This window comes from Sarcophilus harrisii, chromosome 5 (assembly GCF_902635505.1).
Source record: "Sarcophilus harrisii chromosome 5, mSarHar1.11, whole genome shotgun sequence".
Taxonomy (NCBI): Eukaryota; Metazoa; Chordata; class Mammalia; order Dasyuromorphia; family Dasyuridae; genus Sarcophilus; species Sarcophilus harrisii.
In genome coordinates, this window is record NC_045430.1 from 237,037,849 (window position 1) to 237,064,519 (window position 26,671).

General features: G+C 36.6%; 1 protein-coding gene across 2 annotated transcripts in view; it reads left to right on the forward strand.

Moving 5' to 3' along the window:
- The first annotated feature begins 531 nt into the window (after positions 1–531).
- Positions 532–26,671, forward strand: part of TRDMT1 (tRNA aspartic acid methyltransferase 1) — a 60,653-nt gene continuing 34,513 nt past the window's right edge. Inside the window, exon 1 of one of the 2 annotated variants that reach the window (XM_031939913.1) lies at positions 532–637. Coding sequence is in view for 1 of the 2 variants with exons in the window: in XM_031939912.1 (XP_031795772.1) it covers positions 14,829–14,892 (64 nt within the window). In the remaining variant the exon portion in view is untranslated. Of the gene's footprint in view, positions 638–14,551; positions 14,893–26,671 lie in introns of those variants that run through there. The other variant, XM_031939912.1, reaches the window with a different exon arrangement.

Consider the following 26,671-nt stretch of genomic DNA (forward strand, 5'->3'; position numbering starts at 1 on the left):
AACTGTAGTTTTTTGCTTTGGATTTTTTGAAGTGTACAGGGCAGGACAGACCCATTTCACCAGGACACCTTTCAGGGTTGCCACTTCTTGGAGGAATTTCCATTTATCTTCTGACCCAGATACTGAGATTTAGTGGCCAATAGAACAAGTACTCCACGGTGAAAGAAGGTTGGTGGTGAGTCGAGTGAAAGATCAGTAATTCCTATAGACTGTTAAAGATAGAACAAGCAATTACATTTTTTAAAAGTATGGGATATTGTGACTTTAATCGTTTTCTCCCTGTGGTTTTCTTGCTTCAGTTTTCTAATATAACAATGGCACTTAAAATGTTTGGTACATTATTTAGAATTGTTACCATATATCACTGAAGCATTAATTTAATAAGCTACCTAATTTTCCACCTAGCAAGTAAGAATTAGGATCAATATATCCATTGCAGAGAGATTTGTTTCTCAGGGCTTGGACAATAAAAAATATTAAAGGATCTTAAAGGATATTTCTTTACTTTTTTTTTTAAACTTCTTTTCAGACTCCACATTGGCTCCCTGCTCCAGAAACTTTGAGTTGGGTGATTGTCAGAAATTTTCATTTGTAAGAAAAAAGTGTAAAGAACAAAGGGGGGATCCCCAATCACATGGTAAGTGCTTAAACAAAATGAGTATGGATAGTGGAGAATTTCAATATTGATTCTTCCTTTCAATAGGAAAAACAAAAAACTAGAAAAAGGATCCTAATTTCCCTGGTAGTGTCTTGTATTAATGCTGCTTTCTTCTGGGTAACTAACTCTCCAGGCTTTATTATAGAAATCACAGCATGATGGAGGGCTGAGGTGATGGGGGAAGGAGCCCATAATGTGCTACCCAGGGGACAGTTGGACATCCTTTTGCACACAGCATGGATCATGGAGTTCTCATAATGTTAATCTCTATGCTGCAGACTTCCCTGCTTGATCAACATTTCTGTAATTTAAAAAAAAATCATTCTCTTCTGTTTTAAATTTTGTGGCTGGCAAAGCTTGAAACACACAGTGAGTCATGACATTCATTACTCTCTGTACCCCTTCCCCCAGAATCCTTCAATATGAGACAGAGGCAGAGATTCTAAAGAGGCTTGGCAGCAGTATGGGTTTCATTTGGGGGGCCTTTTAAGGGAGTCTGTGGATGAAGAGGTTTTTGATTTTTTAGTTTTCATAGCAGAGTGAAGTACAGGAAAAATGGAATAGTTAAAGACCTGAGGGTCCTGTAGTTCTATAATTTGGAATAAGTTTAAGAATAAAAAACAACAGTAAAAAAAACAAAAACAAAATAAAAATAACCAAAGAATGATTGTTGAGTTACTGTACAAACACACACATATACACACACACACACACAATTTACAAGCACCAGGTCTGTCCTTTAGAAGGCAATTACAGAAATACCAAATCTTAAAGTTAAAAGGGACATGGAAGGACATTTCGCCAAACCATATCTGTCCAAGAATCCCCTCTTTAACAAACCCAAAAGTGACCATGTACATTTGCTTGAGTCTTTCCAATAAGGGAGAAAATACTATTTTGAAAGGAAATACATTACAGTTTTTGAGAACTCTGATTGTTAGGAAATATTTCCTGACATCAAGCCAAATTTGTTCTTTGAAACTTCTACCTACCATTGCTAGATCTGCCCTCTGGGACCAAGTAGAATGAGTTTTATCCTTCTTGTGTATTAACAGAGCTCTCCTCTCTCTCCCTTCCCCCGGCCCCCCAAGTGTTCCCTAATATAAGCATACCATGGTGAGTGCCTATAGATGATCATCACATGTCATGATCTCCAAATTCTTCAATAACTTTTTTGACCTTCTTGGATTCTTTCCTGAAGATTCTAGTCTTTACTAAAGTAGATTACCCAGGAAGGAACCTAGTTTTCCAGACGTGGCCTAATTTACTAAAGGGTTATCACTTCTCTAGTCCTGGATCCTTTGTCCATCTTAATGCAGCTTAATATCATGCTTTTTTAGGGGGAGAGGAGTTGCCACAACCTATAATGTTGACTCATGTTGAACTCAACAGCATTTTTAAAAAAAGATCTTTTGTCAGATGAACTATTTTCTTTGTATATCTCTTCCATTTTGTATTTTCAAAGTTGATTTTAAAAAAAATGTAGAAGACTTTACAGTTAAACCTTTTCAATTATACTTTATTAGATTTGGCCCAGTGTTCTAGTCTAAGATTTTTGATGGTCTGACTTTGTTATCCAACTTATCTGTTGTATATAAAAAACAGTGGTCACCAAGAACTAGTGTGACTTGTCAAAAATGTGTCATAGTATTGGTCACAAGACTTAGCACATAGTAGGGACTTGATAAATGCCTTTCCATTAAAAAAAGAAGAAGAATTGGTCAGACCATACTAACTGCATTTCTTTTTGTGATAAGGTTGCTATGCTGGTAGATTGGAGATAGGCAGGAGATAAAAATGTGCCTAGGTTATAATAAAGCATTTGATATTTTGTGGAAGAGGAGGAGGGGTGATAGAAGAAGGAAGAGGGAGTGAGAGAGAGAGAAATGTGAGTTTAGTAGGTAGCTTAAGACTTGATTGAATGGCAAGACCCAAAGAATAATCATTGATGATTCAATAACGTTTTAGAAGTGATTCTGCATTTGAGTGTGCTAAGGATCCATCCTCATCCCTTTGCTGTTTAATATTTAATCAATGACTTGGATAAAGGAATGCTTGTAAAATTTGCATATGACACAAAAGTAGGAGGGAGAGCTTATAATACCCTGGGTAAGTGACAGGATTAAAAAAAAATTTCTGGACAGAGTAGAACAGTGGGCCAAGCTGAAGGAGATGAAATTTAGTAGGGATAAATCTAAATTCTTATACTTGAAAAAAAAATGAATATCACAACTACAAAGCAGGGAGGTATAGGCAGATAGCTGTTCATTTGAAATAGATCTAGGCTGTGAATGAATCGGAAACCCAACAGGAATCAGTAGTATGATATCATAACTAAAAAAGTTAATGTGATCTTGGACTGTCTCAACATTAGCATGATGTTCAGGACTAGAGAAGTTAATATTCCTCTGCCCAGGTAAAATGACATCCAGATTATTGTATTCATTGTGGACGCAAAATCAAAGCAATGACTTTGATATTCTAGAGAGTCCAATAAGCACAGTGAAGAGCCTCAAGTATGTGCTGTATGAGAATCAACTGAAGCAACTTTGCTTATCCTAGAAAAAAAAAAAAAGAAGAAATTGGTAGGAAAAAGTATTGTCTTCAAATATTTGGAAGGCTATCATGCGGAAGAAGAATTAATTATTTTATATTATCAGGAACAGTAGGTTAAAACTGTGAAAGGAAAAACTGAAGTTTCTTGGGAGAATAAAATTATGTCACCCCCTCTCCTGAAAGAGCTCAGTAGTCTAGGGCCCATAGGCTCTGTTCTTTTCTTTCTTTTTGAAATGAGAATGACATTTGTCATTTCTGTTGTACCTCTTCTGTTTTCCACAGTATTTTTTCCCCTTGAGGCAATTGGAGTTAAGTGACTTGCCCAGGTCTAGTCTTTACTAAAGTAGATTACCCAGGAATGAACCTAGTTTTTCAGACGTGGCCTAATTACTAAAGGGTCACACGGCCAAGACTCGTTAAGTGTCTGAGTTCAGATTTGAACACAGGTCCTCCTGACTTCAGGGCTGGTGCTCTATCCACTGCACCACCTAGCTGCCCCTCACAGTATTTCTTAAAGCTTATGGAGCATAGATCAGCAATCATCCCAGTAATGTTGAATATAGAAATGATTTGTATTTGATCCTTAGTGCCTAGAACATAGTAAGTATTCAATCAATGTGATTTATTGATGCATTGATTAATAAATAGGAGACAAAATTCTTGGAAAATATACCAGAGGAAAAAAAAACCAGGATAATCATCAGTAATATGGAATCAATTTTTAAAATTTATGTTCTAGGTTTGAATTCTCTTTTATATTTCTACAAAGGTATTAACTCTTCCTGGACCAATTATCCAGATTCTTATGGAATTTTATTGTTAAACTAATCTGTAAAACCAACAAATATCATTTATTTAAGTTATCTCAGTGGAATGACATGAGAAATGTGATGCATGAAGTAGAGTTTGTAAAGCACTTTGATAAATATTCAACTAAAAAATAGACCAAGGATGATTTTCATCAAGAAAAAAAATTAAAAAACACTTTGTGGTATGTACTTTAAAAAATTGCATCTTTTCAGTTAACAATTTTTTTCCTCCCTTACCAGGCCTCTCATTGGGGAAAAGGAAAAAATAATAAGCACAACAACCTTGTAAAAAAAATTTGTAGCCAAGCAGAAGAAATTTCCAATTGTCCATGTCCAAATCTATAGGTCTCATTTTACATCTGTAGTTTATTACCTTTCTATCATGAGGTAGACAGAATGTTTTACTAGTCCTCTAAAAACATCGTGGTCATTGTATTGATCAGAGTTAAGTTTTTCAAAGCTGTTTGTCTTTATAGCTGCTGTTATTATAGAAGTTGTTCTCCTTGTTCTTATCTCACTCTGCATCTGTTTGTACACAGTTTGTTTTAACTTCAGAGTCCTTATCTGTAAAATGGGAAAAATAATAGCTACCTCGCATGTCTCAGGCTCTTCCAAGGTGTGTGACCCTGAGCAAGTCACTTAACCCCATTTGCCCAAGTTTCTTCATCTGTAAAATGAACTGGAAAAGGAAATGGCAAACCACTTGGCAAAAGTCTCAAATGGTGGCACAAAGAGAAGGACATGACTAACAATGACTGAATAACAACAAATATGGTTTCATTATATGGATTAACTGAGATAACATATGTAAAGAACCTTGCAAACCTTATTATTATGTAAATGCTCATAACTATGGATACCATTACTACTAATATTATTATTCCAAAGTTTCTCAGGAACATTGCTTTTTTGTAATTTTTTACAGTGCAATAGTGATAGTTATTGCAATGATGCAATAACAATGATGCAATAGCATCATTATCATTATAATCATACACTATAATTTCAACAAACACTTATGAAGCACCGTAATTTATCAAGTACCATGCTAGGTTCTGGAAATACAAAGATGAACCAAACATGTACATATCTAGGGATAGAGACTGTACTTGTGATCTCATTAATAATAATATTAATAATAGTTAGGAATTGTATATTACTAATTATGTGCCAAGCACTGTAAGTGATTTACAAGTATTTCATTTGCTCTTTCATTTTATAGTTAAAAAAACTAGGCAAATATAACTTTTTTGAGGTACCGCCTAGAGAACTTTGAAATAAGTGACTTCCTTTGATCAAAGTCACTCAGCCAGGAGACTGACAAGACCAGAGCTCTTCTTTCTGTGTGTTTGCCCTCTCATGCAGGTGGCATTGATCTGAACCATATGGTTCATCCTTTAGATCAGGGTTCTGTTCAAAATACTGACAATATAATTTAGGGAGAGCTGAAATGGATAATCTGGAAGGGCCTCATGTGGAAGATCATGAGCTGAGCTTTGAAAGGCACTCGGAATTCCATGAGACAAAGCTAAGGAGAAGTGCTTGGAGGAAAGTCTGTATGAAGACATGGAGAAAAGAAATGGAGTGTCATGTTTGAAGAATGATAAGGTGTTCAGCTGGATTCTATAGTATGGAAGTGATGGGAACTCTAAACCAGATTATTCTCAGGAATTGCTCAAATGAACCCATCTTGGTCCTATTATCAATCAATCAGGTCAGTTTTTCTAGATTGTCTTGTTGCATCTTTAAGACAGTCTGGATATCTTATTGCACATCATTGTCACTTCCTAGATTCTACCTTTATTTCTGTCTCCTTCCTCTGTACTATAACATCTTTTCTTCCCAAAAGCAAGTTGCTTAATCACTTGACTCTGCTTGGCTTAGTTGTGGTTGATTAAGTCCACGAGTTATTTCATGTAATAAAATGGCAAACCTTTGTGATGTGTGATAAATGAGTTTTCCTTTGGATTTTGGCTTATCAATTTTATTTTACAAATAAGTAAACTGAGGAACAATGACATCAAGCAATTTGCCCAAATTCATAAAGCTAATAAATAACTAAGGAATAAGTAAACAAAGAACTAATAAGTGGTATTCTAAGTCTAAGCTCTGCTCTTCATTGGACAGCATTTCCTTGATGGCTTAGGAGACCTCATATTATGCCATGATTTAGAGAGACAGAGATTCTGTTTGAAGGGCTTAGAATGGTGAAATGACTATTAATACTTGCTGAAGCTCACATCTTCAAACTCATCATTAGAGCCATGGGAACCCAAAGGCAGGTAAGTAATACAGTTATTTTTATCTGATACATACATAAGATGAGAAAGCACAATGTACATAGCAATGTATAAAAACAAATTAATGATTTAGATTTTCCAGTGAAAGGTGGAGAAGTAGACCAAGGTTAACACATGTTAGAATGACAAGTTTGAGTTCAAACAATTGGGAGGTAAGAATGGTGATAATTCTATATGTCAAATCTTAATTCCAAACCATAATTCCAAGCATGAAATAAGTTTTTTTTAAATGCCCTTAAGATCACTTTCAACCCCTCTTTTTGTTAACATAATGAACAAATGGGGTTTTCTTTAGGGTGCTATATTTAAATTTTATTTCTTTTAATACTTAACCTCTGTGATCTGAGGAATAAACCTGGGCAAATAATAATTTATAGAACTATAAAGGTGAGAGTGAATTCAGGAATTACTTAGACCAGGGGTTCCTAATCGTTTTTGTATTGTGATCCCTGTGGGCCTTCTGGTGTAGATTTGGGGGTTCATTCTGAAAATTTTAGTTCCACATAATAATGTTCATAGAATCACAAAAGAAACCATTTATATTGAAATAAAGGAACTTCTGGAAATCTATTCACATACCTCTTGGTTGTCTAAGGACAATCCTTGATCTAGTTCAACTTCATAATTTTGCAAATAAGACAATCAGAACCAAAGAATATACCTCCAAATTTTCCTTAGTTAGAAGGCAAACAAAAACTGGCAAAAACCCAGATCCCAGGAACCAAAGAGTAGGCTAGTATCCCTTTCACTACTCCATAATGGGTAATGACAAGAAAATGAAATGAAAATACACTTTAAGGCCTGCAGAATAAATGTCAGCCTATTACTCTCTCCTCGAGGCCTGTTTTTTATTTTTTTTTTTAAGTTTTCTCCAGTTTAAGATAGATTATAGATTAAATTACAAAATCATGACACTTCCCTGACAAGATTTTGTTTGCTATGTTACCTTTGGCAAATCAGAGTTTCTCCTTTGGGGAATGGAAGGCAGAGAGATGTTAAATGATAGAAGTTATTAAAATGGGCCCTCACTAAGTTTGAGAATTTAAAAAAATTCCTTAAAGTGCTTGGAACTTTGTATAAATATAGTTATGTCCTGGCCCCATCCCATTATTAAAATATAGTATATTTTCTGTCTGAAATTATTCAGTGATTCCTGGGATTAGCTCCTCCTTTTCTGCCTCCATTTTTGGATGCAACTGAAGTTCACCATAGTCTATGTTTAATACTTTCCTATGGGATTTTGTCTTAAAGTTAACAATGACCTTAGATGGAAACCAAACCCTGAAACCGTTCATTGTTAGTTCTAGAAGATGTGGAGCGAATGTAGCAGAATATGACCCAAGTATGAGTAGAAATTGGGAGATCCCAGGTTTGTACCTCAGAGGCAACAAGCTGACTCAGTACATAGTGTGCTTGAGGTCAAATATGGCCTCAGCCACTCAGGACTCTCTGTGTGATCCTGAGGAAGATTTCTCTGCCTTAGTCTACTGGAGAAGGTTCCACAGACCTCTCCAGGGTTTTTGTCTAGCAAACTCCTTAAGGTCAGGACTGAAAAACTAGAACAGCGTTATATGTACGCATGAATATGAGTGGAGAGGACCATCACTTATGGCTATTTCTTCTTCTGATTACTTGCTTTTATTTTGAAATGTAAAATCAAATATCCTTAACTAATATTCTGCTTCTTTTGGAGAGCTAGGATAAGGATAAGCTTTTCCATTAGCGAGGTCTATGTCCAAATGTTGCCTTTAACACAGGAAAGCTGTAAATCCATGGCCGGGTCATTTTGCCCCTTAGTGGCTGATCAGCATTGGTGTAAGCCATTTCCATACTGGGAGTTCCAAAGAAATCACAGATCCAGATTAAAAGATTTTTTTTTTTAACTTTGTTTATTCAACAAATTCAAAATTATTCAACCTATTTATTCAATAGGTATTTTTCCTTTATTCAATTTATGTTTAAAAACAAACTTAGAGGTAAAACAAATTCACTTCAGATGGTTCTAAATAAGTACAGACTTGACAGTAAAATATAGAACAAATACAAAGCCTTAACATTTTTGTTCCTTTTATTAACTTTGGATTCAATGTAAATAGTCCATAGTAGTGCAGTTATTGAGCCTTTAAAATTAGCAAATCTAAAAGGATGAATTTCCCATTATTATTTTTCCCCTTGTCTTTTTAAACTTTGCCAAAAGGGGAAGTGATATTGGTTATTTTGGTGATTTCCTTTTTCTGGTATGTTTGTGGCTAACTCTATAATAATTTGGTTGTCTAGGCAACAGCTTTGGCTGTTCATGACTCACTAGGGAAATGGGGGCAAAGGAATAATCAGAAATTTAGATACCAGATTTCCTTTTATCAGCTTCTGTTTCCTTTTTCTCCCATGTCCATTTCCCCAGATTTCATTTGATAGAATGGGGGGAAATATGGGAACTTATGCACACTTCTTACTTTCAAATTACTTATAATCTTTGGTTAAAAAAAGTTTTTGAAAATGATGGAAGAAATTAGTTTTTTATTCTGTCATGAGGTTGATGATTTTTTTTCAATAAATTATATTCCTTAAACATTAATTTAATTAAATTGTAACAAGGCAGTATAGCTGTTTAAACAGCAGTTATGCAAAATTCTTCAAATATTAAGGGTCTTTGATTTCTTTTCCTGGTTTAGAGACTCCACTGATACAGATTGCAATCTTTCTGAAATTTAAGTAAATGGTCTTTGAAAGGCATTGTGGTCAAAAATATTTATCAACCTGTGACCAATCTGGTTATAACATTTTCCTTCCTTAGCTATACTCAGACAAGAAAATATAGATCATATCTGGCTCATAGTAACAAAAATTCTAATGCACTGCTCATTGAGGTTAATTTCTCTCCACTTTCAATTACTATCTAAGAGTATACCTGGGAAACTATATCAATTTTGTCCAGTCTTAGTCATGTAGCAGAGGATTTTAGAAGGCATTTGGAGATTCAGACTCACAAATGGCTGACTTTTAAGGAGCTAACTCTAACATTTAGTGTGTGGTTAGCCTCATAGTTTGCAAATTTCTGGGCAAAGTTGTCTTTGCTCCAAATAATAACAAATTATATCCACTTTTGCTGAAGAAGTGACCTCCGATTGTTGCTGAAGCTGATAAAATGGTAAAAGGAGCAGAAATGCAACAAGATCATTTTCCCAACTAAGAAGTATCTATAGTCATGATGACTATGTCTATTAAGTCTGGCTACCATGTTTATTTAAGGATAGTTTGTGATGAGAAGAAATTATGGTCTAAAGAAGAAGACTACTAGAATAGCTGGCAAGATACCTACCTTATATTCTAGTACCAGCTCTGTCATTGATTAGATGTGTGATCTTGGAAAAATCACTTAGCTTTTGGGGGACTCAGTTTCTTCATCTAGAAAAGGAAGAGAAATGAATTTTATGACTTCCAAAAACCCCATCCAGCTTTGATTCTATAATATTACATAAAAAAGACAAAAGGCTATTTTGAGTGTAACTCAAAAATCACTTGCAGAAGCATCACCTAATGAGAATACTCTTATTTCAGGGAGAATTCCAATAAGTAAAATACAAATATAAAAATCTGTGACCAAGAACCATACAATTTGCCAACATATAAGAGGAAGTAATGTGGCTTGTTTCAACAGAAAACTTGAATTTCACATTTCCTTTTGAATTCTAATGTTTATTTTACATTTATCCTTTTCTGGGATAATATGATTTGTACAGAAGAAATCATAAGAAAACAGTTTACTACAGAAAAATTTTTTATTGACATTCTCTAAGAATGTTATATGACATAATTTTCCATCTGTTCTTTTTCTGTTTAAATCTTGCCTATGATATTAGAAACAGGACATAGCCAAGAGTTCCTGTTTCTTTTCTGCTGTTGATATGTTACAAATAAGATAACCATCATCTCCAATGAAAGACACTGGACTATAAGACTTCTTTTTTCTTGCATTTTTTTAGTCTCCCCTTTTCTGATTATTTTTTCAAACTTCAAAATTCCCCAAATAACCAAACAACAGATTAAATTATAATATTGTATCTAGTGGTCATATGTTGCCAAAAACAATATTAATCATGGAGATGATGGTTTGTAGGAATGATCATAGAAGGGAAAGTTTAGAGATGATCTATTCCAACTCCCTGATTTTTACAGACAAGGGCTGGGCAGGATAAGTAAATTCCATAGGCATACTTATAGTCGATAGTGGAAGCTTGTGGTAGATTTGAAACCAGGTCTTCTAATTCTAGTTTCAGTGATTGTTCCATTACACCATACTGTCTCTTAAAAAAGACATGACTCAGAATTTTTATTCACTTTAGTACAGTTTATGGAACAGACTGAAAGATCTGAATGACAATCTTCAAGAAAAGATGGTGCAATTGAATGAAAATTTACCTTTTATATCTTTTACGTGTGTTAAACTTTACAAATTTTTCTCCACACAAATCTACATCTGACAAACCATCTGGAGTAGATTAGAGGTATTCACAGAAACTAAATGCTTTTCAGAATTTTCTTTGAAAGGCATAACCAGTAAAGTCAATTTTAAGATATTGTACTTAGCTTCATTGAATACTGATAGAGATGTGTAGGCAATGATCAAATACTGTCTTGTATTGTCTTGAAGATGTGTTTTATCTCTTTCAAAAGATTCTAAGCTTTTTAAAACAAGGGGCTTTGTCTTCTACTTTTTCCCATTTCATACTATCCATTTGCTGCTCATTGTCTAGTGATTAAATGTGATAAATTAGTGATAAATAGCTATATTCTGAGCTCTAATAAAGTTTTATTTATCTCTCTCCCCATGTTATTTCTGCTCTCATCACCTCTAAAACCTCAGACATTAAGATTCAATTTATGGGGGACTCTTCATGTAATTTACTTGGTTTATTTGCCTCCAGGAAGTTCAAAAACAAGGAGTTTTTGGTGGAAGTTCAGACATAGGTATTCAGTTGGTCACCAGGCCAACAAAATTGGGCAAGGAATAGCACTGAGACGTTTAAAACATTTAATCAGGACAGAAACAATTGGTAAAGTAATACAAGTGCTATTAGCACACATTCTTAAATGAGTTCACTATTCTACTTACCTCAGAGAAATTTGGGAAATGAGTTCCAACCAAGACTCACGACTTGGAGAAGGCAAGCTACTTTCTTTTGAAATTCAATGCAGAAAGAGTTGCTATTCAGAGACTCCCAGTGTTGTAGAGTCCTCCAGCTGCTCCTGGTTTCTGACAGCTTCCCACTTACTCTGTTGCTCCTCAATTACAGTCATCTCCATGCTGCTTCTTTCCACAAAACTCAGTGGAGTTCATGGAAGTCTTCCCGAGTTTCTCTGAAACTACTTCCTTCATAATTTGTTGTAGTACAATAAATAATATTCTATTACGTTCATATGCCATAATTTGTTTGGCCATTCCCCAGCTAATGGGCACACCCTTTGTGTTTCCAGTTATTTGCCACCACAAAAGAGCTGCTGTAAATATTTTTATGCATATGGGTCTTTTTCCTCTTTTTTCAATTTCTTTGGAGAATAGGCCTGGTAGTGAATCACTGGGTCAGAGGGGACATATACTATTTAGTGATCTTGAAGCACAATAAAGTACACAGAATCAGGAGAATGATTTAATATCAAAGACATAAAGACTTAAAGACTCCAGACAATTCAGTGACCAGCCAGGATTCCAGAGGACTCATTCACTTTCTGACAGAGAAATGATAGACTTAGGCTGCACAATGAGATATATTTTGGGATATGATCAATTAGGTGATTTATTTTAACTACTAAGGTTTTTTGTTTTTTTTTTTCTTTAAGAGGAGGGACATAGGATAGAGAGAAAAAATATTTTGTTCGTTAAAAACAATAACAACAACTCAGCAGAAACTTCCATTAAACTTTCATCTCTCGGGAAAAACAAAAACACAAACACAAAACAATCTTCTATTCTGGCCATTTTTTTTCCTGAGAGGACAGGTCATAAAGGTCTGTCTTAGTTTTTTGGAAGGGAAAAACCTTCCTTGTCTCAAAATCATTACACAGTTGCCTCTCTAGAGCAAGAGACAAGGCAGAAGGAGGTATACCCAGGACAGCAGCCCACCTTCTGTTGTTACATGGCAAGAAACACTTTGCCATAGTAGAAATAGGAGGTCTTTCATTAGCCCTCCCACTCCTCTAAAGGAATAGACTCCAAAATTTGGTCTATATCAAAACCAAGGTCTCAAATTCTAAAGCAGGTCCTGCATATATATTTGAAACATTGTCAAAAGGGTCAAGGAAAGAACTCTGTGCTTGGAATCCAGACTTGATTTCAACTTCCCTTTAAGACTGCCTAGAGGTTACTTCAGTTAATCTGTGCAAATCTTGTTGAGTCTCTAGTTTTCTCATTTGTAAGCTTAATTGAGTTTTTAACTCTCTAGACTGTTGTGAAAATAGAATTAAATAATATCTATAAAGCAGCTAGGGAGCACCAGGCCAGACCTGAAGTCAAGAAGACTTATTTTCTTGAATTCAAATCTGGTGAGAGACCTTAAGCAAGTCACTTACTCGTATTTGCCTCAGTTCCTTTATGTGTAAAATGAGCTGAAGAAGGAAATGGCAAGCTACTCTAATATGTTTGCTAAGAAAATCTAAAATAGGGTTTGAAGAATCCTTCCCAACTGAAAAACAATTGAACATCAACAAAAAGCATTGTTCAAGCTTTAAAAGCCTCTATCGGATATTATTTCTATGTCACTGGAAATCTTTATAACTATTTTTGTTCATCTGAGTTGAAGTGCTTTATTATTTCAAATTGAACTTTCAACCAATACTACCATAGATCTACTAAACTTATTGATCCTAGCCAATTTTTTCAGGTTGATTACACAATTATATTTCATGCTTTAGCTAAATAAATCTACTCATTGTTCCCAGTGCAAAATTCCATGTCCTGCTAACTGGCTTCCTGCCCCAAGGATCAAATGCTCTCTCCTCATCATCTTTTAAAACTTCATCACTATCTACAGAGGTAGATTGAGGACAACTTCCTGCAGATTTTTTCTGAATCCTCCACTATTGGTGTTATTCTCTTTCTCCCTGTCCCACACCCATTCATTGTGTATTCATTTCGTATGTACCATATCTTGTATTTACTCATCAGTGACTAGATTATGTCCTTCTAGAATGAAAACTCCTTGAAGGCAGGGACCATTTCATGTTTGTTTTCCTCTCTCTAGCACCTAGCCCATAGGAATTGCCTAATAAATGTATTTTTGATTGAAATACTAGCTGTAGTTTGGGGGGGAAGGAATGGAGAAGCTGTGAAATGATAGTGGTAATTTTATTAGGAATTTAGCTATCTTTTAGGTAGGTTTTTGTTCGTTAAAGAAAAAAGAAAAATAGTATTCTGGTAAAAATTATCTACTTTCCTCTTCCTTCTCATACTTTTGTAATAGAGTTTAGAGAAATTAAAACAAGATTTACAAAAGTTTGTCTAAAGCTTAAACAAGAGAATAAAACTATTATAAATAAATCATTTGAAAGTCTGTAACCAGTCACAGCTGTGTGCCTAATGACATAATGACTTACTACAGGAATCCACAGGAAGGTTTTTAGGCTTAATTTGAGTATGGTTGAAAGGAGCAAGAACATGGCTAAATTAAGCTAAGAAAAACATAATTTGGACTAAGTTCTAGAGATAAATGATCAGACCTAGATGTTTCTGGTTTTCAGAGAGACAGTTAAAGCTATAAAAGAAAGAGAGAGGGAGAGAGGGACAGAGAAAAAGAGATGGAAATTCAGCAAAGAGAGGAAGAAGATATGAAAGTTACTTCCCTCCTTCGGGTTGTAAAAGTTTCTCTAGAAATACAGTAACCACACATAGCTTTGAATACTTGGGAGTAGCTATCGCTGCTCAGGCAATGTGGTTTCCCGTCTGCTTCAACGTTTGTGACGTGGAAAAGAGTTGAATCTAAGTTTCTTTAAAATAGTATTAAAAACTAGGAAAGAGTTATTTAAAAAGCCATGTTTCTGTCTTTTGCATATATATGGAGAGAGAGAGAGGGAGAGAGAAAGAAAGAGAGAGAGGGGGGGGGGGAGAGGGGGGGGGGGAGGGGGAGGGGGGGGGGGAGGGAGGGGGAGGGGGAGGGGGGGAAAGAGGGAGAGAGCGAGGTTATTTTCCCCATTAGACTGTAAGCTCCTTGAGGGCAGGGGCTGCATTTCTATTTAAATGAATGCTAACTACACAGGGGGCTTTTAACAAATGCTTGTCTGTTGATTGATGGCCCTGGGGGCAATGATTCGCTGCCCCAGGATCTTGAGCCCCGCCCCCTTCCCAGCGCTTTGCTTCCCACAATGCTTTGCGCGTCCCCGTCTTGCTCCGCCCCAAGCAGAGGCCTGCACGTGCTCCCCAGGTAGTGGGGGCGGGGCACGAAACTGGATCCCCGCGGAACCGAAAGGCGGCGGAGTTGGGGGAGGAGACACTAAGGGACCGGAGGCGGCGCGATGGAGCCGCTGCGGGTGCTGGAGCTGTACAGCGGCATTGGGGGTATGCACCAGGCGCTGAAAGGTACGAGCCGCCCTCTCGCGCTCCTTACTTCCCCAGGATTCCGTGGGCGGGTCGCTTAGAAGAGCTGCGCGTGCGCTGTTTCCTTGGCAACAGAGAGCGTTTCTCCCCACCTCTCTCGGGCGCTGGCGAGGCCCGCGTTCTCTGTGCCGGGCCTCTCCCGGAAGCGCGTTGGCCCCTCCTTCTTCGCCGAGCTTCTACGTCTGCCTCTCGCGTTAGCCCCGCCCCTCACCGCTTTGACTCCGCCCCTCGCAAGGCCCTCCCTCCTCGTGCTCTGACCACTTCTCCCACGGGAAGTGATCCCAGCCCTGCCGTCGCCTGGTGGTATTCCCGGATGGGCGCTCCCGGCCCCCAAATCACTCGCGAGCCGCCCTGCCCTCCTTTCTCAGAAGGGTGAGCTCTCGGGCGTCTTCTGCTGAGGATGATGAATGTTATTCCTTTCCCACCTACACTTAAAAATAATGTTTGGAGATGTTTCCTCCTTTTAAATATTCTAGTTCACTAGCATTTATTTCCTCTCCATTCCAAGTATTTCCCAAAAGTCCATGCGCGCGCATTTATGAAGCGCCTGTTTGTGCCAGGCCTGCGCCAAGCTCAGGGCGCACAAAGGCAGAGAGGAGAGGGGGGCGCGGAGCTACGTAGGGACAAGCAGCAGAGACAAGGAAGGCGCTAGAACTGCGGAGTCTCCGAGAGGCTTCCCCTAAAAGGCGGAATTTTAGGGGGTCCTTCAAGGAAGCCAGAAATGCCACAAGGCTCAGATGAGAAGAATGAATTTCAGCCACTTGGGGACCACCAGAGAAAATGGCAGGATTGCAAAGTACGAGGAACAACTGGGAGGTGAACAGCTATTGGATCCCCAGGGATAGATAAGAAGCTGGAAAAGATGGCTAGGGACCATGTTGTAGTGAATGTGCATAATCACAGGATCCGAGTTTTAAAAAATGTATGTCTCCTGTATCTGGAATCTGTTAGGAGATGGGCAGTGGATCGGTCTTCTGGAGTAATTTGAGGTCTTTGCAACTCCCGCAGAAACAAGTTAGAACCCACGGTGGCAGAAAATGTTGCGACAGCGGAAATGGCCCTGGGGGATATTGTACATTTCACCCCCTGAAACTAACTACCTGATGGCCTTGGTCAAGTCAGTTTCCTGGACCACAAATTTCTCAACTAAAAATGGAGGGAATTGAACTAGATTAGATGTTCTGATTCTGAGGTCCTGTGGATGGGGGGGAAAGATGATCCATCCCTGTGATTTCCTCTGTAGAAATTTCATAGATGCCATTATTATATGTTTGCAATTTATTGTCCTAGGATCAGGGGTCCTCACACTTTTTAAACAGGGGCCAGTTCACTGTCCCTCCAGACTGTTGGAGGGCTGAACTATAGTAAAAAACAAAAACTTTGTTTTGTGGGCCTTTAAATAAAGAAACTTTATAGCCCTGGGTGAGGGGGATAAACATCCTCAGCTGCTGCATCTGGCCCGTGGCTGTAGTTTGAGGGCCCCTTGTTAGGTAGTCTGGTCACTGAGGTATAGTGGTTAGCCCTCAGTTACACAATAGGCATGTATAAGAGGTAGTATTTGATTCTGGGTTTTCCTAAATCCAAGTCCAATCTTTTTATGCCATACATTTTGTCTTCAAGTTAGTTAATTAAAATTGAGGTGATCGTGAAAACAAGCACAAAACTTCTTAGAAGGCTTGTATATGCCTTTCATATTGCCAGTTGTGCCAGGCTAAGATTTTACATTATTATAGAGCTTTAGTAGAGTAAGTTTATTTTCTAGCTGTCATTGAATAAGCATTTATTAATCTTCTAGATGCCAGGCTCACTCGCACTCTCTCTCTCTCTCTCTCTGTATATGTATGTATATGTGTGTGTGTGTGTATATATATATATATATATATATATATATATGTATATATGTATATATATGTATACATAAATGTATCGCTAACAGAACACAATAGTCCCTACCTTTCACCTCATTTTGTGAAATGCTCAGTTTTGATGCCAGCTTTAATGGATACGAGATCACAGATCACAAATTGAGCTGAATTTAATGGTCATCTTGTACAACCTTTTCATTTTGATTTGTGAGGTAACAGGTAAAAGATGTTTTTTCCTCCTCAATAATATATTTTATTCTAACCGTATCTTTCCTCTACTCTATACACTCCAGTGGCTCCCTATTACTTCTCAAAATAAGATTTGTCTGATTTTTAAAGGTTTTCATCACTTGTCCCTAGTCTACCTTTATACATTACTCCCTTTCTGAATTTTATGGTGGTCTGGTTTTTCACTCCTGACATTCTTATCTCCCTCTCCTTACCTTTGTACTAGGCACCTCCCATAAACAAACTTTACCTGTACCTTTTAGAATTCCTCCATTTCTTCAATATTCAGCTCAAGTGCATCTTCTACTTGAAACTTTTCCTGATTCCCAAAACCTAGTATCCTTCCCATTAAACTACCTTGTATTGAATTTGTTTATGCTTATCTATGTACATATTGTTTCCTCATATAAGATGTTAGATACTTGAGAACAAGGACTTTTATTTTTGACTTTGTATATTCAGGGCTCAGCAAAAAGCCTTTTATGCTGTAGATACTTTATAAATATTTGCTGATTGATTGATTGATTGCTGGAGTGGGAATGTAGTGTAGTTGCCTAATTCTTGGTTCTTCTCTTAAATGTGTGGGCTTTTGGCAAATTATTTAATCTATGAAGGCCCATTTTTTTTCGTCTGTTATAGAGCATAAAGATTTTTTATTTTTTAAAAAATAACAATAGGTTTTTAATTTTCAAAATATGTGCAAAGATAGTATTAAACATTCACCCTTGCAAAATCTTGTGTTCCAAATTTTGCTCCCTACAATCCTCCTTCCCCTTCTCCTAGACAGAAAGCATTCAATATAGGTTAACACAAAGATTCTAAGAACTATGAGAGAGCAGCTGTATGGAAGTCAAGGAAGGAACCTTGACTTGTACTTAGGGGAAATCCAAAATCCAAAATGTTCCCTAAAGAGATCTTTTTTTATTGACTCATCTGGGTTTCAATCCTGGCTTTATACTAATTTGTGACCATCAGCATAGATTTTACTTGAAGAATGAGGATCGTAGAACTATGATATCTGCTTGAGAGGATTGTTGTGAGAATCCATTGAAACAAAACATACAGAACAAACACATTGTGAACCTTATAGTACCATATAAATATTAGGGGCCCTTATTAAATATCAGGTATTAACACTGAGGTTCATATCTCAGGCCTTTTGTTATTTTCCTTTATTTTCAACTGGGAATAACTTTATCTCTCAAGTAGAAGAATCTACTTACTTTATCTTTTTCTGGTGAGTTTTTCTTTTTTTCCTTGAAGTAGCATTGTTTAAACTATTTGATGAGAACATTTTTATTTAATTCTCAGGTTTAATTTCAACAAACATTAGCTCTTGCTAAATGCCAAGCATTGTACTAGAAGTACCTAGTGGACTACTTTGGCACTTTTAGCTTTCAAGCACAGAAAGAAGTAAGGAATGAAAAACAATTTTTAGTCTAAATTTTGGATGAATTGTTTAGTTGTTAAACAGAATTTATTAAGGCAAGCTTGCAGTTAAATTGAGAATGAAATCATCATTCAGTTTCTTCTTAAATTTGTAGTAGCATGTTTTTCTCATTCACCAGTTGGACATATTGCAGGTAAATCGTTGGAGCAACTTGGAATTGTGGAATGAGTATTGGATTTGGGCTCAGAAGACATGGGTTTAATTGACATTTCTTTGTTCCCACCAGTGTAACTGGGGTCAAGTCATTCATCTCTCTGGGCTTAGATTTTCTCATTTGTAAAATGAAGGGGTATTAAATAACTAAATACCATTTCACTTCTAAATCCTGTGCTTAGATAATCAAATCCTGGTACACCTTGCTCTATAAAGCATCCAGAGATTTTCTTTGTAGTGAAGTTTTTTGGTAATAAGTACAAATGCATCTCCAATTAAGAGAGGTGATATTCAGCCTCAGAGTAACACACATTTGAAAAATTTCTAACTTGAAGGATTATAAATTGGTCATTTGGAAAATGGAAAAGTTTTTAAAAATAGATATATGCTATATTATAGTCCCCACACAAAGCTTTGCTTATCTGAAGGTCAATATCATTATTTTAATTACAAAAATCACACAGAGACAAAAAAAGATTTTTTAAAGTCACTTTCTATGGTATAAAAATTCTGTAAATATAGCAATAGGTAAGTCACTATTCTTGTTTATTAAATTGAAATTTCATTTGTATTGTAGAAGGCGTTATTAGGTTAAATATTTTCAGTGTGTGAAAGAATCATTGATTCTGGAACCACTGATCCCAGGGACTATGAAAGGTCTAACCTGTAATGAGCCAAAAAAATTGATTGCTGGGAACTCTCAATATATTTACCAAATGTAGAGTGTGATAGAATATGGCCCTGTTGGGTCATATGGTGATACAAATCTGGGTGTCAGAGTTCACAGTGAACCTCAAGTCCACTTAGTCCATTCTTAGCCCAGCTAAGAGTCCTTTCTACAACATTGCCAATAAATGGTTGTTGAACTTTTGACAGACCTTTAGAAGTATTTCTCTATGCTTTTGGATAACTTTATTGGGCAGCTTTTCTGCTTTTCTGTAACTTCTAATTGGCCAGACAAATCTAATACCTCTTCCTCATAACAAATCCTTCATATACTTATATATAGCTATTATGTTACCCTTGAATCTTTTCTTTTCCAAGTTAAATATCTGAATTTTCTTCAGTTGATCTTCCTATGTTATGACCCTGACAGCCCTAAATATCCTGGTCAGACTATTTGAGACACTTAGGCTTATTAGTGATTTTTGCAAAATAGGATACACTAAACTAAATGCAGTAATTTAGACATGGTCTTCAGTGGAACCATTACTTCCTCCATTTAATGCACCATTCCTGGGTTAATGCAAAATGGAAATCATATTTGCTTTTTTTGGCTGTCATACTGAAATATAGTGAATTATATAACTGCAAGTGATCTTAATAGTCCATCTAGTGCAATCTATAACAGTATCTGTTCTACTGGGCTTGGCCATTTTTTCCCTACAGATTTTTTTTTTTTTAAGATTGACTATTTTCTAGTAATGCCTTTCCCCATTTTGTGCTTGTGAAATTGTAGGCAAATTTCAAGCCTGATGTTGATGTTTATTGAACTTAATCATATTATTTGACTCGGTTTTCTACCTTGTCAAAATCTTTTTTGATCCTGACCTTATTTAGCTTGTTAAATAGCCTCTTTCCTTCCCTGCTCACAGCCCACCTTGTGTAACATGTATATGTCTTTAATATAGGTAGACATGGATCCTAGGGGCACTCCACTGGAGACCTTGCTGAAAGATGGTTTGGGATTTTTGATTATCGTTTGAGCTTGGCCATTTGATCAGTTCTAAATCCACCTAACTTTACTATTGTGTCACCCACATCTTGTCTTTACTGTAAGAATAGTGTGAGAGACTTAATGCCTTAGTGCTTTTCCATCTGTGGTTCAGTATTTTTGGCAAAAAGGAAATGATGCAATTACTGCCTGTCCTTGCAATCGTGCTTGGCAGTGGGTGGCAAGTTCAGTGGCTTAGATTGATAGACTCCATCTTCAGTGGAAGTCTTTTCTAAAAGTGGAATCTCATAGCAATCACATTGGTGGTGTGCCAGGCGTCAGAAAGGGTGGTGTACTGGCACTCTGTGCCCGGACCTTAAAGATCAGAAAAAGAGAACTTAGGGGTAGAATACAGCAGAAAAGAAAAAACATCCATAGCTTGGTAGGCGGATCAATACTTTCTGCTTGGAGACTCTTCATTTGAGGAACATCTTGGTTTACAACACCTGATTTATAAATGTCCTTTACAAGGGGAAATTGGCTTCTATTATGAAGGAATAGGGAACAGGGACTCAAACCCTTTGCCTGTCCCACATTGCAAGAAGTGTCCCTGTGTTTCCTTCTTCCCACGTGTCAGATGTCTGGCCACCTTTTGGTGTTCCCAGCACTTAGTGCTGTGCTTTGGACATAGCGGGTATTTAATAAATGTGTGTTACTTTGAATTGAATTGGTGTTATATCCACTACATAGTCCTGGCAGGCTACCTTAGTTTGGATAGGGAAGGAGGAAGAGGAAAAGAAAGAGTGAAATGGGTTAGGACATATTTTCCTACAGGGCAAATAAGTAGGGAATTTCTGTTCACTGTGAAATGTCTTCCCTTTACTCCTATTTCTCAAACAATAGACCATATGTTAAACAGAGTACAAGCCAGGATTGTGAATATGCTTCTTTCTGGACTTCTGTAGCGGCCACTGCCTGTTCTCTGTGCAATTAGAAGAAGACATTCTCACTTTGGGGATTAGCGCTAACCCCAGAACTGCACATCTTAGCTGTTAGTGCCCTTCCAGTAACATGGGAGCCTGAAATCGGTGCAGAATTCCAGACCTGGCTCAGCTAGAAGGCTCTACCTAAGCACGCCCTTCCAGTTCTTGGCTTGGGAAGGCAGCCTAAGAAAGTGTCAGCCCTTGTTGCTTGTTCCTTTTGAGCTTGTCCTTCCAGAGTTGGTTTAGCCTAGCCAGGTTTTTATCTACTTCCCGCTTATGCATTTGGTTTTTTGAACTCATATGAAGGACTTCTCATTAAATTTATCCCACCATTCTAGCTTGTTGAGAATTTTTTGGATCCTCCCATCCAAGCTAACATCCAAGATGGGAGGTGCTCTATTATGTTAGGGCCATGTCAGCTAGAGAGTTGTTGTAAACACCCTTATAATCTCTATCCATCTTACAAAACTCTGGCCCCCAGCTACACAATTCCCTTCGATCATTATCACCCTTTGGATCCAGGAATTTAATCAATTTTGAATCAACTTTATTTTCATTAAATATTTTTCCATATTGTCCGTGATAATTTTGTTGAAGACTTTGTCACATGTCATGTTAAATCCAATTAAGTTTATGCCTGTCTTGTTTTTTGTTTTTGTTTCCCCAATCTACTGCTGTAGTTATTCTAGAAAAGCACATGAAGTTATACTGGTGTGATTTTTTTCTTGGTCAGCCCATTCTAGTTCATAGCAATCAATAGTTCCTTTATAGAATTTTGCTAAGAATTGAAGTCAAGTTCACTAACTTATTATGATTTAAAGAATCCACTTTCCCTTTTTTGACAATATGGGTTATATTTTCTTATTTCCAGTTCTGTGCAGCGTGTTTCTCATTTTCTACTTATTTTTCTTAATCATCATCAGTGACTCAAGTTCTTTTAGTACTCTGGGATACAAGGTGTGTATGTCTCCTAATCCAGTAGCTAGGTACTTTATTACTTTACTTGCATTTTTCTCTGGGAGATTCCATATATATGACTAAAAATCATAAGCCTAGTTTAAAAAAAAAAACAAAAACCCAAGGTCAAACAAGTTTTAGTCTGAAGGAAAATAAAAGGCAAATAATTTTGCCTTTTTTCCATTATCCATTATTGTCCCATCCACCTCAAACACTAAGCCTATTTCTTCTTTAAAAGTCTTATTAACTCTTATTTGGCCACTGGTCCCAGATGGCTCTGAGGGGAAAGTGAGGCAGGTGTCTTGGCCCAGCCCTCCCTCACTTAAATCCAATTTACTTGGATGTCATCGTGTCACCTCCCTGATTTCATGATCCTCTTCAGGAATGAAGGACAAACAACAACTATAATGTAGAAATACAGCCTTGCTCCTCCACTGTTGTAGTCTGCCTACCCAGCTCTCACCTATGGCTCCAAGAAGCTGTACCAGCCATACCCCAGCAAACTGTCTCATCTCCCATGGATTAAACTGCATTGGGGGTGACTGAAGGGCCTCCAACCCGCTGGGAAGTTGGGGGGCTGCCTGCTTCCATGGAATGGGTAGATGGTAACAATCTGTTGCCATTAGCAGACACTAATGTGTCTGCTGTGGAGCACTTAGAGCTTGGTCAGATTGGAGACACAGAGGCTGTCTCCTGCTTTTGGGGCCACTGCCAGATGGCCTCTGTCTTGCCCCTGGACTTCGATGACTCGAGAGGAGAGAGTGGGACCAATTGTGCAGCTCTACCTCCCCAAAATCCAGCTCACCCAGGAGTCAAGATGGCACCTCATGATGTCATGGGTCTTCTTCACAGCAACAATTATAATATAGTTTAAAATGTATCCACTCACCCCTCTTTTGTTCTTCTTGTCTTCTTAATGGGTAGGGGAATCAGGAGGGAGAGAATTAAGAACTGAAAATAAAATAATGTGGAATTTTAAAATTTTCTTGATTTTACTTAAAAGATTAATATTCTATTTCCCCAATTATACATAAAAGCAATTTAAATCTATTTTTAACATGCAGAATATATTTCCATGTTAGTCATGCGGTGCAAGAAAACAGAGACAAAAAAACCCAAAGAAGAATAAAGTACAATAACAGTTTGCTTTGATATTCATTCAGATTCCATGAATTCTAAATTTTAAAAAATTTTAAAAAGAAAAAAGTACTCCTACACAGACTTTCTATTATCTGTAGCATTTATCACAAACCTCAGTGTGGTCTAGGCTGTCTGTAGTCATTTAAATTCCTACTCCATCATCTGAATTTATTTTCATCTTTTGTACTTGTCTTTTAAAAAATCAAAGTTGGTACTTTTGGATTTTTCCAATTGGAGAGGAATTCAGAGCTCTGTCTGTCATAGATGAAGAAACTGAGCAACAAGGAAAATAACTAGCCTAAAGTTGCTTATTTGATAAGGGACAACTTACCCTAGCATACTCCCTCATCATCCTACTCACAGGTGGCCTGGCATACAAATGATTCCAAAAAAGGTCTTGAGTGGACCGAATAGGTTTTTAATCTAATTAAGATAATTGATTTTGACTTAATAAATCATGATTCTACCCCATGAATTTTCACTTAGGTCCCCCCAATCTAAGACTAAGACTTTTATCATTATACATTGCAACTTCTTTATGTAGGAAAATTGGTTTCTTTGGATAGCTCACTTTTTACCTTCCTTTCCCTGCTCTTCCATTTTGTTCCCAAGTGCATTTCATCTTTTGTGAGTTATAAAATATTGATCATGGAAGTCTACCCATATTCTTTCTTTCAACTTTTTGGGTAAAAAAAGAACAAAAATTCTCCCTGAATATAGGGTGTACTTTTGACTGTAATTAGCTTTCTCTTTTTTCTAACAAATTCAAAGATGGCTTCTTGATGTTTCTGATATTTCTAATTAAGTAAGTAAGCCATTATTTTTATGGCTGAAATTAGTTCCAGAATAATAGTTTTCCTCATTGCTTCCTCTACCTCTTAAAAAATAAAAATATTTGCTGCTTTGCTGAAGAGACATCTCCATAGCTGTTTGGATAGTTGAATCTCCCCTGCATCAGTCATTTCTTAGTGTTAACTCTTGGTCTATTTCAGAGAATTATCACACATTTCTCCTTCTAGTTATGTGGTGTGTATGTAATATATTGACTGTCAGCACTTAGACTTCTTTCCTTAATTATTAATAAAATATATCACAATGTGTTTCCTCCCTTTGTTTCACTGATTTCTTTAGAGGATTCTATTTTTTTTTTTTTGGGGGGGGGGGTTGTTTTGTTTATAGAGCTACTCTACTACTCCATTGTCACAAGTTCACATTTCTCCAAGACTCAGTGATACTGTCTGGTCCAGTTTAGTATCGATATTTCCTGTTTACTTGAATGGATGCCCATCAGTTGGAGAATGGCTGAATAAATTGTGGTATATGAATGTTATGGTATATTACTGTTCTGTAAATGATCAGCAGGATGAATACAGAGAGGATTGGTGAAACTTACACGAACTGATGCTGAGTGAAATGAGCAGGACCAGGAGATCATTATATACTTCAACAACAATACTATATGATGACCAGTTCTGATGGACCTGGCCATCCTCAGCAACGAGATCAACCAAATCATTTCCAATGGAGCAGTAATGAACTGAACCAGCTACACCCAGAGAAAGAACTCTGGGTGATGACTAAAAACCATTACATTGAATTCCCAATCCCTATATTTATGCACACCTGCATTTTTGATTTCCTTCACAAGCTAATTGTACAATATTTCAGAGTCCGATTCTTTTTGTACAGCAAAATAACGGTTTGGTCATGTATACTTATTGTGTATCTAATTTATATTTTAATATATTTAACATCTACTGGTCATCCTGCCATCTGGGGGAGGAGGTTGGGGGGGTAAGAGGTGAAAAATTGGAACAAGAGGTTTGGCAATTGTTAATGCTATGAAGTTACCCATGCATATAACCTGTAAATAAAAGGCTATTAAATTAAAAAAAAAAAAAGGTATTTCCTGTTTACTTTATATATTTCTTAATACTCTGCATTTTTTTTATATAGACATTTAAGATCATGAGTATTATTATTATTACCCTTTCAAGGTATTGCTTCTTGTTAATTAGCAGACATTTCTCTTGACTTTTGTGTGTGTGTATGTTTTAGTTGTTTTATACATAGCAGTTATTTAATAAATACTTGATATATAAATAAATGGTTGATGATATCTGGCTTAACAGAACTCTGTGGATTTTTTCCTCTCTCCATTTTAATTCTTAATGAAATTCTGACTAACAGGGAAAATATTTAGGGGACTTTAACTCTTAAAATTGTTTTGGTGCTATAGCTATGTCTTTAGTGAAATAAAAAGCATTTTGGGGGTTAAAAATTACAGAATTCAGTGAGTTGGGAACTTAATTGCTTTGCATCCTCGTGCTTTAAGGCTTCAGATTATTTTAAAACTAAAGTAAATCATGATCATTGTTAGGTACTGTCATGATTAGTGTTAAGACATAGAACCTCTTGGAAATTTCTATTGTAAAGCTCCAGTTTAATTAGAAAAATATATCAATTTTTTTAAAGTAAATTTGGCATTATTGTGAATGTGGAGTCAACACTTAGGTGATAAATTTTTGTGGATTTGTTTATAGTACTGGCAGTAGCCAAAGAATAATTTTGGAGTCAAGGAAATAATCTGAATCTCTGAATACAAATTATTGCTGGGAAGGGGCTGTGTCTATTAGGAATTAGAGCATATTCATTATAATTCTTTGTCCAGGAGACTCTTGACATCTACCCACCATTATAAATGTTTTTCTTCCCAAAAGTTTTCAGCTAAATCTTTTCCAGTGTGTTCTTCCAACTTCTGCCCCCCTTGGGAGCGTATTTTATAAGGAAGGTCTTTGGATAAATGGGATTTCCTTTTATAGAAATTCTCTTTATTACCAACTTTGCTGCTATTCCATATCCCCAAAATTCTAAGCCAGAACAGATCATAGACATTGTTGTTGTTCTTGTTTTTAAAGCAGTGTTTTCTGTTTGGGAAATAATAAATAAGAACCTAAAACAGATCTGATTTTCCTCATTATGGTGACTCTTTCATTAGAAATGCTGTTCTCCAATGCTATTGGGCTTTGTTCTCTTCTGGACAGACACCATTTAGAACTGGTTTATTTTGAGGACTTTTATCCAGATTTTTCCTACAATCTTTAATAAAAATTACATTGTATAAGACATTGTGTTCTTTTTAATGAACGCTAAAATCAGTAGAAAAAATTGTTTTCTTTAGCATTTATATTTTCTTGTATTCATTTCCCAGATGTAGAAACTTAAATGTAAACATCCAAGTTGGGATTTTTTCTTTCTTTTTTCCTTGGTATCATACCTATATAGCACAGTTTCTGACACAAAGTGAAAGCTGAATAAATGCTTGATTGAT